We start from the raw sequence: 15,222 nt of genomic DNA, 5'->3' as shown, positions 1-15,222 counted from the left end.
CTGAAGGTACCCTTGAAAGCAGAGAACAAGTTCAGCAGCTTTTTGGCTTGCCCAGCTAGAGCCCAGGCAGTCCTTCACAACCCCAAAATCAGCCCTGGAAAGGATGAGCGCCAAACTGCATGGGAACTGGCATCTGCTCCCTTTCCTTCCACAGGGTTATTCAGGCTAGAGTCCTCTAGGTCATCTAAGGCTTTCCTACAGCTACTTACACTGTGCTCATATGGAGCTCTGAAGAAAGAGGAAGCTTGGAATCAAGAGTCCAAAAGCACACCAAGACATGTCTGCAGTTAGATAACCAGATTGATCTACTTCCATGGCCAGGATCAGCTCCTCTCCTTTCTTTCCCTCCTTCCCAACTTTACTGTGCCATCATCATCATCTCTACCCAGCTTTTCTGCCCTGTTTCTCACTGAATACGCAATTGAGAGTTATCCCGTTTATGGTAAAGTCAGAGATACCTCCTCATTTTTCCAGATGGAAGATACAAGGCACAGAAGGGAAAAAATGCCTCTTAATTGCAAGTTTGGATTCAAACCACGTCAATCACGACATTTTTCCTTCATGTTTTTAAGACAAGGACTGCAGCCTCAGAACAAGTTGGTGACCTAAAGAATTCTGTTTACAAAGAAAAGGCTGTTTTAGAGCTATACATTTCTACTACATCCTGAAAAACTGAATTCAGCAAAACAGATGTAAAAGGTGATTAAGTGATAAAAAGTTATGGGCTAAAGGAATTACAGGATTGCAACATCAGGCCTTCAGTAAGGATATTCTTCTCAGTTCAGTTCCTAATAGACACATCATCCAGTCAATGAAAATGATTTAATAAATTTGGCAAACTTCTTATTTCCCCACACAAGAGAAGGTCATTACTTTTTGTCTGCTATAGAACTGGCCAAACAGCACAGTCAAACTGAGATCACTAGAAGATTAACATGGAAAACTCATTAAAAGGTGACTTTCATTACCAGCAGTGTAGCCTCTTCACTTGCAATATAGCTTAGTTATTAATACTTCAGATAAAAGTAGTACATGCTGATCTATGTCTCTTGCCTGAGCAACTCCGTGCCATTCTATGGTGGGAAAAAAAGGAAAGATTCTTAAGAAAAGGGGGAAGGAAATGTAGAGGAAAATAAAAAATTAAAGACCTGATCTCCCATAGAAGAACAAGGATCCACCCAGCTCATTTCTGTTGAGGTTAATAGAAGTTAAGCTCAAATTCCACTTGGGTTAGTGGAATAATAAATCCCTTAGACTTAGATACTTTGTAAGTGGAACAGGACAATAGAATCTGTGTTACAAAACTAACACAATTTTTTAAAGACACTAATTATACAGAAATGTCTATTCAATGACTATGTAGCACATTTCATTTAATTAAAGAAAAAAAGTTTTCAAACTTACTTGCATTCACTCGTAATTTCTCATTACACTTTCAAACCTCATTTTGACTACTCAAACTTTTAAGTCTTTCTGCCATGGACTAGGAAGAAGGAAATGAATGCATGTTATAAAACATTTTATTTGCATCTCCAGGACAGAAATGCTACTGCTTTCCCAAGACAAACATGTGAGCCTCCATGGTATTTGCACAGCACCCCCAACACTCCTAGGAAGCAATGGCTGTACACACTCTATAGATGTTTTGGGCATGCATGAAAAGCATGAAATTTAGGAAACACTGGACCTACTGGTAACATATGCCAGTGTGCAGCAGCTTCAACAGCTCTCAGATACACAGAACTTGCAGCACAGGTACTGGAGAGCAGATTTGCACTTGTGCAGTGGGCAACTCATGGATTTCTAAATTTCTAGATAACGAGTTGCTTGCCAAGACTTTGGAAGTCACAGGCAAATTTTGCCACAACTAAGCTGACACCTCCAAGGAAACTGGGATGTAGAGTAGACCTGCTACTGATGTATAATTGTATCAGCTGAAAGTAAGAACTTGCATTAATCAAACCCACCACACATTGAAATATAAAATATTAACACTGTTGTTCTTGGAAATAAGAATAGAAAGTGTACGTATATATTCCTAAATGGAAAGACAATGAGATGGGTGCCTCAGGGTATGAATACTAGAGGTTATAAGAGGGAAAAAATTAAAATGTATATTAAGAACAGTTCCCTGGAGTCTGAAGTATTATGGGGCAGGGGGGATCCTTTTTTAAAAGCATTATAAATACTGTTTTCTTGTGCATCAGTAACCTTATGAACTGACATGAATGTTTAAAATAGCAAGTGTGTCAGTTATTAGTTTACTGTGGAAGGAATTTCAGATTTGCAAGGGTAAACATCAACAACCAAGTAGAAATATTTAGCAAGAATCGTTGCTGTTCACATGTTTTGGTTCATATGCTGGTGGTAGCCGCCCAGAGAGCTGAGGTGATGAGGTGATGCCTCCTGCCAGCACCTTAAGCAACACACCAGCCAGGCACCCTGCTGTCTGTGTTCTGTGATACAGTGCTTAAAGTCCTGCTGGCCGTTAGCTTCCCCACAAACACTAAGCATCCAAAATCCATGCTAACTCCTAATTCTAAATACAAAACCCCAAAATCCCCCCAGTGACAGAGGTGACGGGGCAGCAAACACTCTGAAACAACAGGTCACTCAGCAGTCCAGCAGTGAGAATGATGCTAACCTTCCCTGGGAACAAGACTTCGCCCTGCTGCCGTGGCAAAGAACTTGTCCGTATTGCTTACACAGCACCTCCTGAGACCACACAGTTAATACATGATGTTACCTATGACATCAACAGTTACTGATGTCAGCAATATTATATATTAACAGATATTAACAGATGGTGATCTGAAGTCTCCAATAACTTTCAACTCTAAAAACCTGTTCCTTCTTCTCTAGGCTGGGGATCCTTCTACCCTGAAAACTTCTGAACAGCACCTGAAGTCACATCCCGACCCCACAGGGTCTTGAATGACGAAACAGCAAATGGTGCAGGCTGACAGCGTTTTGCTTCTGACTGCCTTACACAAGGCCTATGAGAAGCATTTGGCAATGGGACAATTAAGAAATAAAACACTTGCAAGTTAGTTTGTTTTTTTGTTTGTTAACCTCAGAAGATAATCTCATTCTGGCTGTGGTAGAAAACCCAGGAAAATGCACATCCCTAGTAGATTTTTGACTGGTACTCTTGGGCAGCTTGTGCTCTACAGGCTACCTCTAAGAGGTCTGCAAGAAATAGTGGAGAAAAGCAAGGCTCCTGGCACTAGGATTGATTTTGTTCCATAAAATAATATCTGTATCCACCTCTACAAAAATTTTAATTTGAAAATCAGAGAGTGGCTAAAAGTAACTGTTTTGATTATTAACAGAACTGTAGTCATTTTCTTCAGCTATAAAAGTGTTTAAACTGAAAAAGGAATATGAGAGAAAAGCATCTGAACATAATCCTCAGTTGTAACCTGAAGAGTAAGAAGATATATTGCTTTTAGTTATGCAATTTAGTCACCAGGGCTAGGACTGTTACCTGTCAAACCTGTGACCCAACATAGGCATGGGTTTAGTTCCCTGGAGCTGGAAGCACATCACGACATCTTTGCTCAGGCCAGTGTGTGAACAGTTCACTTTTCTCAGCTTGTCCTTGTACTTCCTCTCTCTCCTCAGTCAGCGTTACTCAGAATATCTTTCTGTTCTTGACATTGGGAGCGTCAAAATTTTATCAACATGTTTAAATATTATGTAGGCTTAAACATTCACACATACATAACCCTAAGTAAGCTGCATTTCTATTTACAACTACTTAGCTACATTTGCTGTCCTTCTACATACAGTACTATCTCTTCTAGTTCCTTCTGCAGTCATATGAAGAGCTCCTTTGATCTTTACTACTTTTGCAAAATTTTAATGCAAATTGTTTTGCTTGCCTGAGGTGCCACTTTTCCAGCTGAAGATGGAAGATAATTCTCCTAAGAAAATAAGGTTAGCGTGGGCTGTCTGCTTGTCCAGCTACCCATCCTCAAATAATTTTTGGGATCACTGGACAATTTCAACTAAATTTGACAGTTAAGTATATGTTTCAAACATACCTAAGATCCTACAGGCTCTGATGAACCTAGCAGCCAGGTAAGTGAGCAAGATATGTCTCAGGCTGAGGCACTATGTGCTCCTCTGAATGGATGGAGTTTTTGGGGTGCGACAAGTTGTTTAAATTGATCTCAGAGCTGACAAGTCAGCCCATGGTCTCCTCCCATGCAGGATACCCCTGCAGCTCGTTACCAAAACCCTGTAATTTATGCCCAGTACATAACGTTAAGCATGTAGTCATGAGTGTCCTCAGAAAAATAAAAAGAAACACATGTAACAGAGTTACCACAGTTCAACAAACTGCCCCTTGTCAACTTCACTAGAATGTGTGGCTCTGTGTGTGCTCCTAGTCCTTCCCAAATCTGTTACAGTCAAAGAAATGAAGAAAGCATTCTGAAATTTGTATGTTGTCTCATATAGCACAAATTCTAATTATAATGCCGGAGCAAACCACAAAGGCAGTTTAAACTAATACTTCCCAGGCAACTGGCACAGAGCAGGAGGTCCACTGCTGTGGCTCCGGAGGCTGGTAGCTCCATCCTTACATTAAGCTGATTACCTAAATCACCCGTGCATTGCCTCACAGCCATCTCACTTACAACCTGTTGTGTCCAACCAACATAATGAAATCACTGGAAGCAGCAAGAATGTGTGCTTATAAATTACACTGCAAATATGATTTACAGAACAGGCAATAGCTAAAGTCTGAACTTCCATTTCTCTTAGGTTACTATTTACCAAACCCCTCTGGAATACAATGTAAGGACCTGGTTAACGTAATGAGCATCTGGTTATTTATCTTTGTATTCTGCTAATGATTGTTTCTTAATTAGCAAAAAGGACAATTATTTTTTCATTTGTAGCTTCAAAGATAATGTCTGCTTCTTAAACACTTCATTAATTGGTTTACCAACTACTTCTGTTTGCGTATTGAAAGAGAGTGACATTATAAGAACATTTCTGCCATTTTCTTGGGGCTTTGCAGTTGCATCACCGTAACAAAGACCTGTGAACTGCACCAGGAGGTAAGAAAAACATGTGGGATGGTAACCCCTTAAATGGGCCACGTCCTCAGACAAAATATGAGGTAATACATTGTGAGAAGATTTGAACAGAGGTTGACAGATTCAGATGAAACACATACGGTATAGGAAAACAGGGCCAGGGCCGGGGGGGGGGGGAAGGTAAAGCAAGGAACATTTGCATAGACAGTCCCTGCATGTGCTTCAAGCTTACTGCCTATCAGCTTTATCGGACCCAAAAGCCATGTAATTTGTCAGTGTTGTGCTGGCCCCTCAAACTAATAAATCCAGGTATATTAGCTCCAGATTAAAAACATACTACAGAGTCACAGTTGACTCATCTTTGGTGAATCTTAGTCTTAGATATTTGTTCACATCTACTTTGGAGAAATACTATAGCATCCTACAACTCTTAAGCTCACCACATAATTTCTGAATGAGTACCAGTATTTAAAATTTAGGTTATTGAAATTTCTCACACCCAGCAAGTGAATGGGTCACCTCAGTGGTGAATAGACAATGCTTCTGAAAAAGAAAACTCTTCTTTTAAATCTCACTAATTAAATATATTATTTTAAGCTTCCTGCAAAATGATCAGATTATAGTCAAAGTACTAGATTTCAGATCTTCCAGGCTTACTTTTTTTTTTTTTTTTTTTTTACATTCAGTTCTAATATTTCAGTGTTGATCTATGGCTGCCAAATCATTCAAATCAGTTACTTGACTATATGCTGAATAGGGAAATACAACTTTTTTTCCCAGAGTTTACCGACAAATCCTTTCTTCTCATTATACATAAAGGGAGAAGGAAGCCAATATGCAATAGGCTTTATATGATTTGCAATACCCCAGTTAATTCCACCCGACTGCTTTCCTTTTGAAATTAATTTATCTTAGCTTCTGCCAGGACAAAGAAAGCAAGAGTTGCTCTCCAAAAATTCCCAACACATTGCAACAGATTTTAACACTGGAGTGGGGATTAATCCTGCAACACAAAAAGAGAAATAGAAAAGATTTAAAGGAAGGCAGGCACATAGCTTTATGCTAAAGAAGAAAAAGCCCACCCTATGCATCATACACAGTAGATTCAACTGTCCTTTTGTCTACTGTTGTAGCTCTTCCCTTGAGTGTCCTTTTAAAACTGTTTTATATGAAGATGGAAAGTAATGGATTATATGTATTTTAAGAAAAAATCAATAGAAAAATAATGTTTTGAACTCATGCAGATACCTGGACTAAATTTCTAAATGTATTACAGCAAGTACTTCAATCCTTCAAACACCAACTGTGAAGCAGCACCCTACCAACCCTCTTAAAAGACCGCTCTCTCACTTCATTACTTACCCACCTTGTGACATAGAGGAATTTCCTTCTCTATGTTGTTTAGGAAGAAGAATTTTTACTCAGAAAGGTATTTTTTACACAGCCATCTGCTAAGGATCCCTGAAAGTGGTTAAATCCACACAGTATAAAGCATACTAAGCATGAGTGATTCTTGGTCACTCATTGAAAGTGTAATCCCCCGTTTTTGTTTTGTTTGTTATCTCATAGCAAACAGGGATGTTAAGGACACGTACCAGAAACGTTTCTTCTTTAAGAATGTACAGTATATCCTCACCAGTATTATCCATTTCATACTTTATTTCATTCAGATATTTATTTCACCTGAGCTTCTTGAGTAGTTTCAAAATTCTTCCTTAGATATTCTGATTTCAGTTATGGGCACACATTGATCTTCTGTGAGATGGAACATGGAATAAGAAAGTCCTCTCCCCAAGTAGCAACTGCTATAAACTGCTGCTTTACTTCTTAATTGCGATACCCCTTGCCAGTCACGAGGCCTAGGGTCTCACTGATGGCAGAGCTGCTTCTAGTGCATTTAAAAGAGCTTTAAATAACATATTCTCTAGTCTGTTTGCTATGCCTTTGGTTTGTTGTTGACAGATGAGAACTATATAAAAGTTAGGTGATATCATGTGGCTACTGCAGTAATAATAAAAATGCATAGCCTGTCACAGATGAGTATTTTCTTTATTGCTCAATCTGTACTACAATTAGGAACAAACTGATTTTCACTCACAGAGAAAGACACACTATTGAAAAACCCCACGAAGAAGCACAGAAATTGATAGAAAAGACATTCCTTTTAAAATAAGTAAAATGGGCTAAATGGTTTACTGACTGGAAGCTATCATATTGGGTCTAGTCTTCTCCCACTGCCATTAACAGCTGCTTAAACAGCCCATTTTGATTTTAATATATTTCTGCATATTGTCTGCAAAATGGGTCTAACAACCCTTTGCATTTCTAGAACTGCTTACATCTATATACACACAGCTTACATATACACAATGTGTGTGTGCCATAACTTCATTTTACAGCTGATGTAAATATAATGATGTAAATAAAGCATATAAATGCTACGACCTTCTCTGCAGCCTGCTGGCGTAATGAAGGAGATCTGTATGGCTCGCATTCAGGGTACAAACTCTTCACAAGCATACCTAGAGTTTACTGTACAGCTCAATCATTACAGCAACTACATTTTCCCTCTGGTGAAGCGATACAGGTAAGATTTCCTTATGCTAAACCTAATGAAATGCAAAAAAGTCAGTCAATTAATGGTCAAAAAGAAAAAGTGGTAGAACAGCCCTAATCCCTGATTTCCAGCTCTGCACTCATTCCCTTAGCAACAGATTCACTTTTTATCCCATCTTATGGATCCTTGTCAGGATGGGGTTTTATCAGTGTAAATTAACTTACTAGGCTGAGAGTTACTTTTTATCTGATAGTTGCCCCACAGCTGCTTTCCACAGTGTGGCATTCTGTAGTTGCACACTTGAGAAGAGTAGAAAGACAAGTCTGTAAAATGAACTAGAACTGAGTAAAGCATGAGTTTTCAAATGCATACACGCATCAAATCTGAACAAAAATTTGGATGGATACAATGGATACATTCAGAATAATTTCTTTGAAAAACAGCTAGCTCCTTGCCCGATTTCAGCTTCCGTCCTCTAGCCCTTTCAGCTGTTGAGCTGATCAAAACAAGGTCACAACGATATCCCCCTCTAATGAAAAAAAATGAAACGTATCTTTCTCTTTCCTCTTTTCTGGGAAACAGATGAATTGTTTTTGTTCAAACGTTCAACATTTTAACAAAGACACCTTTGAAAGCAACCCTTCAAAAGTGTAGGCCTAATAGGTTTAAGTTTCAAACAGTTCCAGGTTACTGGAAACAGGAGGTCAGAATCCAAAAAACTTTCAGGCAATGTTCAGTGCATCACTGAGAATCTTAAGCTACATGGAGACAACCTAAGTACTCCAACACTTGCTTTTTACATTTTGTGGGAAAGAAAAAAGAAAAAAGAAGGAAAAAAAAGACTGGCTCATAAATTCACAGTTCTGGAATAAATGGCCCTTACACCTCTAACTGTTCAGATAAGAGACACGCAGCAATTCCAGAAAGGAAGGCCTAGGTAAAAAAAAAAACCCACAAAACAACCAACCCCCCAGCTCCAGAGAGCTGCTTCTTACTCCACTTGGCTCCAAGGAAGCCTGACACGAGAGTTAAAATGGTGTACTCCCCACTCAGTCAAGCCCAGACAGTTTCTAACCCTAAAGTTTAGATTCAAACCTTTCTATATCAGATGGCTCCAGGAACAGGAGACAGGAGAGTTTTTTTTGTATCACTACTACAGTGAAAAACTGGCATCAACATCAAAAAACTTCATCACAGTACAGTTTTTACTGTGGTTTTCAACTTGTAGAAAGTCAAGATCAGTTGTTTAGTGTTTTGCTGAAAAGTAAGGGTTCACCCGAGATAACGCTGGTAAGGTGAGAATAACACAAAGTGTGGGCTTTCAGATGTTAATTTCTATGCAAGTGGAAAATCACAGAGAGCAGTTTAAACAAATCTTGACATGCCTTTCATGCCCAGAAATGTGATTTCCCTTACAAATGCCTTAGGCATCAACATCATAACAGTTTCCTTTTGCATCCAGGCTCCTCCTATTTTACTCTATTCTCTTACCTAAACACCCCCCCCCCCTTCCCCCCCCCCCCCCCCCCCCCCCCCCCCCCCCCGGTATTTTTATCTTTTTTCACCACTTAACACAGTAAATTGCTTTTCAGAATATTGCAACACTCCATAACAAAGGCAAATAAGTTATGGGATCCGTTTTTTCAGGTCTTAGAAAGCATTCTTAAAAATAAACAGAAGGGAAGACATATTCATTACTTCTCTGAAAATAGACTAGCATTAATCTAAAAAAACAATGGTGGTGATGATGAATGGAACATATTGCTTCCACTTATGAGGATTCTCGTGTTAAAAGCAATTATGAACTAAGCCTCAGACAGTATTTATATCAATCCAATTTTGATGAGGAAGAAACAGAAACAGAAATATTTTGTGACTTGCCAATGTTACAAAGGAACCCAAGGAATATGATGCCAGACCTTTACTCCTGTGGCTTGCTTATGCCCTCTCATATTGTACACTGCAGAACAAATCTTGTTCTTCCAATACTGAAATGCCATTCAACCTCTTCAATGGTGCTCAAAATCCACCGAAATAAATGTGATCGCAGTTATACAGAGATTATACCCACAGTATAAAATTCACAGTAAGGCCTGAAGTGTGCTAGGTAATGAAATTCTTCATCAAAAAAAGTTCAAGAGCTAGTTGAAACAATAACAAGGATCCTTATTGGTAATGAAACAGAGTATCTTCAAAATCATTTGCAAGTCAAGCTTCACAAACATAATGATCTCTACCAACAGATTATAGTTTGCTTTTTTCCCCTAAGTGCCCAAAACAAATCAGGCCAGTAAAAACAGGATTACGACAGCTAGTTTCAGTTAGTTTTTCTTCACTTGAACACTGTAACTTCATTTTGAATTTACCAGTAAAACACTGATTTATAACTGAACCTACCTTTGCTTTCAGATCAGCACAAATCTCTTGTTGCTTTTGCCTGGTATTAGCCAACGTTACTTCTGCCTCACGAGCAGCACAGGCTTCAGCAACAGTCGTCACTGCCTTAAGCAAAAAGGCTTTCCTAGCCTGAGCCCAATTTAATATCAAGACTCTGCGCTGATTCCTAATGAAATGGTAATGATCCCAAGCTTTCTCATGAGCAACCTAAAAAAGCAAAGCATTTCAGAAAGTTTTAAAAACTATGCATTAATAAAATAAAATAATTGTAGACATTTTTGCAAACCTTGAATACAACTGATTTAACTATTATATCACCAATATATGGAATCCACAATTTAGGGCCCAAAAGTATTCTGTCAAGTGCTAGGTATGCTGCAGTCTCCCAGTGCTTGTAGTGATACCACTCCAGCCTTTCCCCATTTTGCCTGTACTGCATGGCACTTCAGTATCCTGATGTCCCACTGTCCTCTTCTGAACTACGCTTTTGCAATACAAATAAATGGCATGCAATGGTTCCTTCCTGCCCTAAAGTACATAAAATGCAAGTAGGTTCCTTCAACACATCTTCAGAGATATTGAGCACTTTTAGCAAGATGAGGCTCTTCATAGCCAATTATGATCTATAGAAAAACAGAACACCAATTAAAGCAATTGTACAAATGCAGTTCAGATGAGAATTAGCTTCAGTTTTTCTTTTCTAACAGGAAATGTGGAAATAGATTTTTAGCTTGCCAAGCAGCATACTGCCACCACCAATGTCACCACCTATCGAAAATGGTGAGTGTTTAGTTTGAAATACACCTTCTTTGGTTAGGCTCCTGAGGACATTAAAGCCTTAAGACTTTGACAGAAGCAGTAACAGGTAAGGCTGTGTAGACTGAGGCAGTAGAGTCTTGGACCTGTTCTATATCCCCAAAACCTAGAAGTTACAGGGATGAAGGGGATTCTAGAGATGGCTGTCTCCTCACAAGTGTCAAGGGGACCATCCCTCATGTTAATTTCCAGACTTTTGACAGGGGACAGGGGGATGCTGACTCATCTGGCCCCTAGCTCACAGATATTCCTATCAGTTCATAGTTGGATGAAGATAAAGTGGTACCACTACCCCTGGAGCTTCATTTTGGTCAAATGCACATAGGCCACCACATTGAAAGTTCACATTGCCGTTGCTGCTGCCACAAACTCAAGGTCAGCCTTGCTGGCAAGCACCTAAAGCTAAGACACTTATAAGCAAGAAAGGGAACAAAGAGTTTGCACATCTAAAAGGTGAGAGCACTCTGATGAGCTGCTACTGGATACGTCAGTGCTTGTCCATTGATCCATTCATCTTCAGAGGGAAGAAGGCATAGCGACTCTGAGTTTAGGATTCTAATGTAACACAAACATTTTAAGAATAGATTCTTAGTACCGTGTTAACATTTCTGTATTTGTCATGCTAGCATACATACTAAGAGATACCAATTCAATGCTGAACTATGATTTTTTTGAATTTAGAAATTTACATTTTAAATGAACCTTCAAAGAATTAGGGAGACCCATTAATAATGGCTATCCTTAAAATATACCTGCACTGTACAAAGCACATAATTACTTAGCCCAGTTCTCATGAGCAAAAGCTCTGAAACCCACAAGAACTTTATTTCTGGTGAAACTATGCTAATTGTTAGTACCACTTCACTGTGACTCCTTTGCACTAGGTACCCCTCAAACACAAGGAAGCAGATGGTCTAAAAATACATGCAGAGTTAAAAAAAGATGCCTACTTTACTTATTACATCCTGAGGTGTTCTGGCCTTGAAACAGGTTTCTCTATTAGCTGCTATGTGCTTATTCACTGTGGAGCGTAAAAGGAATCAGCAATCAATTTGAAAGGCATTATGCATACAAAAATAGCCTCTCCCCGAGAGCGGGAGATAACTCTTCACTCTTCCTGCTACATATGTGCCACAGACCAATTAAAATAACTATTCCTAGATAGCATGACAATGCTATACACCCTCATAAAAAATAAAACCACCAAGAGGAGCAGAATAGCATGACATAACTATAAAACCGTACAGCAAAAGCAACAGTAACAAACTTATTTTGTGAATTTAGCTGTAAGAGTATGCAGAACTATAAAATCTCCACAGTGTTTATTTTGAAGAAACCATAGGTTTTCAAGTTCACTGATTTTGAAAACCAGGACATCCCTTCTTCACTGCGCAGAATAAAATTCATAATTAAGACATTTTAAAATAAAAAACTTTGATAAATGTTCTTTAATACAAATGTTTGCTACTTGATTAATGTAAGAATTTATATAATTGATCTAACATTTAAAACAACACTGACCAGCTCATGCCTGGATTTGTGAGGAAGGTATCTCTGCAGCACATCCAGGTACAAAGTCCTCCTATTCTGGAGATTGCCTGGATACTGATTGATAACAGTCTGAAAAACCCACTGAACTTCTTCTGTCCATTCAGTGTTCCTACAGAAACACAAAACAATCAGCCCTAGCATAACTGAACATTTGAAGAGGAGGTGTTTGGTTCTAGTTTATTTTTAAAGGCCTAACCTTTCAGTGGGCTCGCAATCCTGAACCTCCAAACTGGATGTTGGACCAGAGCAGAGAAATTTAATTTACTACAATCAAACAAAGCAAAACTATATTGCTTTTCTAATGTGAACATTTATTGTGCCATCATTCAAGCAAATTGCTCCTTTTCTAACCTGGCTTTTTATTGCGTAATGATACTGTGTTTCTTAAATGCATTACACTAATGAATAGTCACACCATGCAGAAAATGCAATGTGAAAAAGATGATCAGTCTCTACCACCAAGCACTAAATAAATGATCAAAATGAAGTGATAACACCTGTATGCAGCTAAATGAGGAGCTAGTTTAAAAACAAACTTCTGACAGCCAAAAACTCATCAGCAAGGCATTAAGATTCAGAATTTTTTAAAATAGAAGGTGTAGTAATCAGTATGCATTCATGTATTTCAGAAAACTGGAGCCGCAAGAAACACCGAACTAAAACAGTACCACAGGTTTGGATTTAGTAGATTAGATTTTACCCTCAATCTGAACTCTTGGCCTTGAAGGGATTAACGTCAGGCTTTCATTGTCAGCATTAACGTATGAGCAGCAACACCGAGTCAGACCAAAAGGTCTTTCTATCCCATTGATCTCTTTTCAAAAGTGACTGAAAGCCTAGGGAAAATTAAAAGGTGGCAGTCATATGGCTCTACCCCCCACAAACTCACAGCTCTCAGACTTCTGAGCCAGCAGCGGTGCCTCGGTATTTAATAGCACTGCATTCAGTAAGGTATTAGAACTTTATCCTTAGGCAGACAGAAATACCAGGTACTTAAAAAAGGAGATTTTTTGTGAGATGCTTATATGTAATTAATATTAAACTAAATTTTATATGACCTATCATTATCTCTAAAAAGAGAAGAGCAAAGAAGTATTAAAAAAAATTATCTAATCCAGTTTAATACAACTTCTCTTTAAAAAACATTGTACAGTAAAACCACAGTGTATTACCACTGTTGTACAAAATTTTGGGACACCAAAGCAAGGAACAAGAAGATGTCCCTAGAACTGTGATTTTAAGAAATGGAAAGCTTCACCTACAGACCGATCACAAGAATGCAAAGACACAACGTCCCGTTTCAACAAACCGTTTTCAAAGTCATACCCTGTCAGGCAAGGGAACCCGATCTCTCGATGACAAGCACTGCACCTTTTTCTCCTCTCTACTGGCACTTCTGGCACAAATGTGGACAGAGATTCACTTATCTTCACCTACCTAAAGGCATTTATTTTATACTTTTCTTCAGGGAGACTACTGGGCTTTATCTTTACCCTTATGGTCTTAAGAGGGAATTAACCTTCACCCATCTTTCTGGAGACAGCTAGTGATCAGAGGTTCTTTCCTCCCCACTTCAATTCTTCATCTTCTGACTTGCATGAAACAAAAATGATTCTTCATTTACAATAATGTTTTCAGTGCAGAATCATTATTCCAGGATCAGAATGGTGGGACCTTGATGATCACCAAATAGGAGGAAACATTGTAATTACTCTTGCCTAGTAACAAATGCCTTGTTTCTCGCGCTCTGTGTGTACATTTTTTCTGTATTTTGCTTTTCTTTGAATAAATGTTGAAAGTTACTCTTGTCTTTTATGCAAACAGCATCACAGTGAAGATGGCCAGGTAAGGAGAAATCACATCCTACCTCCTTCAATAAACTCAGTAACATTGTCATGGCCATTAGTGCCACAAACACATCAAAAGACAGCTCTGCAGTAATAACGTTTGTATCATATACAGAGATCCCAGCCATGAGAGGGTGTTTTGCAAGAAAATACTAACCACTAACTTTCAGCTGGCCCTCTGTGGTAGTGCCTTTGAGTAGCTTATCTGTTTATCAGTGGAGCAAAATGAAAGTAACTTTTATTAACTTTATATTAATTAACTTTAAAAAAGACTAAGTTGTCCAGAGGTAGCAGAATGACAGGACAGGACAAAGAGTGGACACTGACACTTCAGTCTTTGCTTTTACGTGTGAGGGAAGGGTGCACAGTCTGCATTTATTGACAGCTCTGGAATAATTCACAAAATGTAGCTAATAAAAACCAGCAACAACCTAACTTCTCATGAAAAGAACACCAGCCAGGCAGCTTGCCGTGAGCACTCCCAGCAGCGGTGAGCGGGGTATACAAAGTACCAGTATGCCATACCTTACCTTACCTTTTGCACATTTTGACTTCCCAATTGCACAAGACTTCAAACACTCGCTGTGTGGGGATGTATTACAGCACAGCAGTGCAAGCTCATATGGAAAAGCTCCCCACCACTTGTGCAGGTACAGATTTAGAACTAGGAACACTATAGTAATAATCCTGACTTGGAGACTCGTCAGTAGGCTAAAATTAATAAACTTGAAGAAGGAGGCAGCTTTCCCTCTACAAGCTTAGATGACAGAGATATTCATACTTCCCACCTATTTTCCTTTATCTTCTTATAAACTGTATAAAATACCTGACAAACTATTTCTAGGACCCAGCTGTTTGCTATTAAATCCAGCCATCATGAAAAGAAATGGAGGTGGCTTTGAAACATGGCAGAGACAAGATCTAGCTCCTGCAAAAAGTTTATTTGCAGCAACTGACAGCTATCAAGCAAATGTCGGAGACAACATAAAAAGTGAAATTACTTTAG

The 15,222-nt window shown here is 38.8% G+C and overlaps 1 protein-coding gene across 3 annotated transcripts in view; it reads right to left on the bottom strand.

The window, feature by feature from the left end:
- The window catches only part of CCDC148 (coiled-coil domain containing 148), a 78,165-nt gene that overhangs the window by 27,865 nt on the left and 35,078 nt on the right, over window positions 1-15,222 (bottom strand). For 2 of the 3 annotated variants that reach the window (XM_037398369.1, XM_037398371.1), the window contains 2 exons: window positions 12,340-12,478; window positions 10,003-10,209 (listed from right to left, as the gene is read on the bottom strand). In XM_037398369.1, coding sequence (XP_037254266.1) covers window positions 10,003-10,209; window positions 12,340-12,478 — 346 coding nt within the window. The remainder of the gene's footprint in view (window positions 1-10,002; window positions 10,210-12,339; window positions 12,479-15,222) is intronic. The other variant, XM_037398370.1, reaches the window with a different exon arrangement.

Source organism: Falco rusticolus, chromosome 8, assembly GCF_015220075.1.
Source record: "Falco rusticolus isolate bFalRus1 chromosome 8, bFalRus1.pri, whole genome shotgun sequence".
Classification (NCBI taxonomy): domain Eukaryota; kingdom Metazoa; phylum Chordata; class Aves; order Falconiformes; family Falconidae; genus Falco; species Falco rusticolus.
The sequence above is the reverse complement of the archived record's forward strand: the minus strand, read 5'-3'. Positions and strand labels throughout refer to the sequence as shown.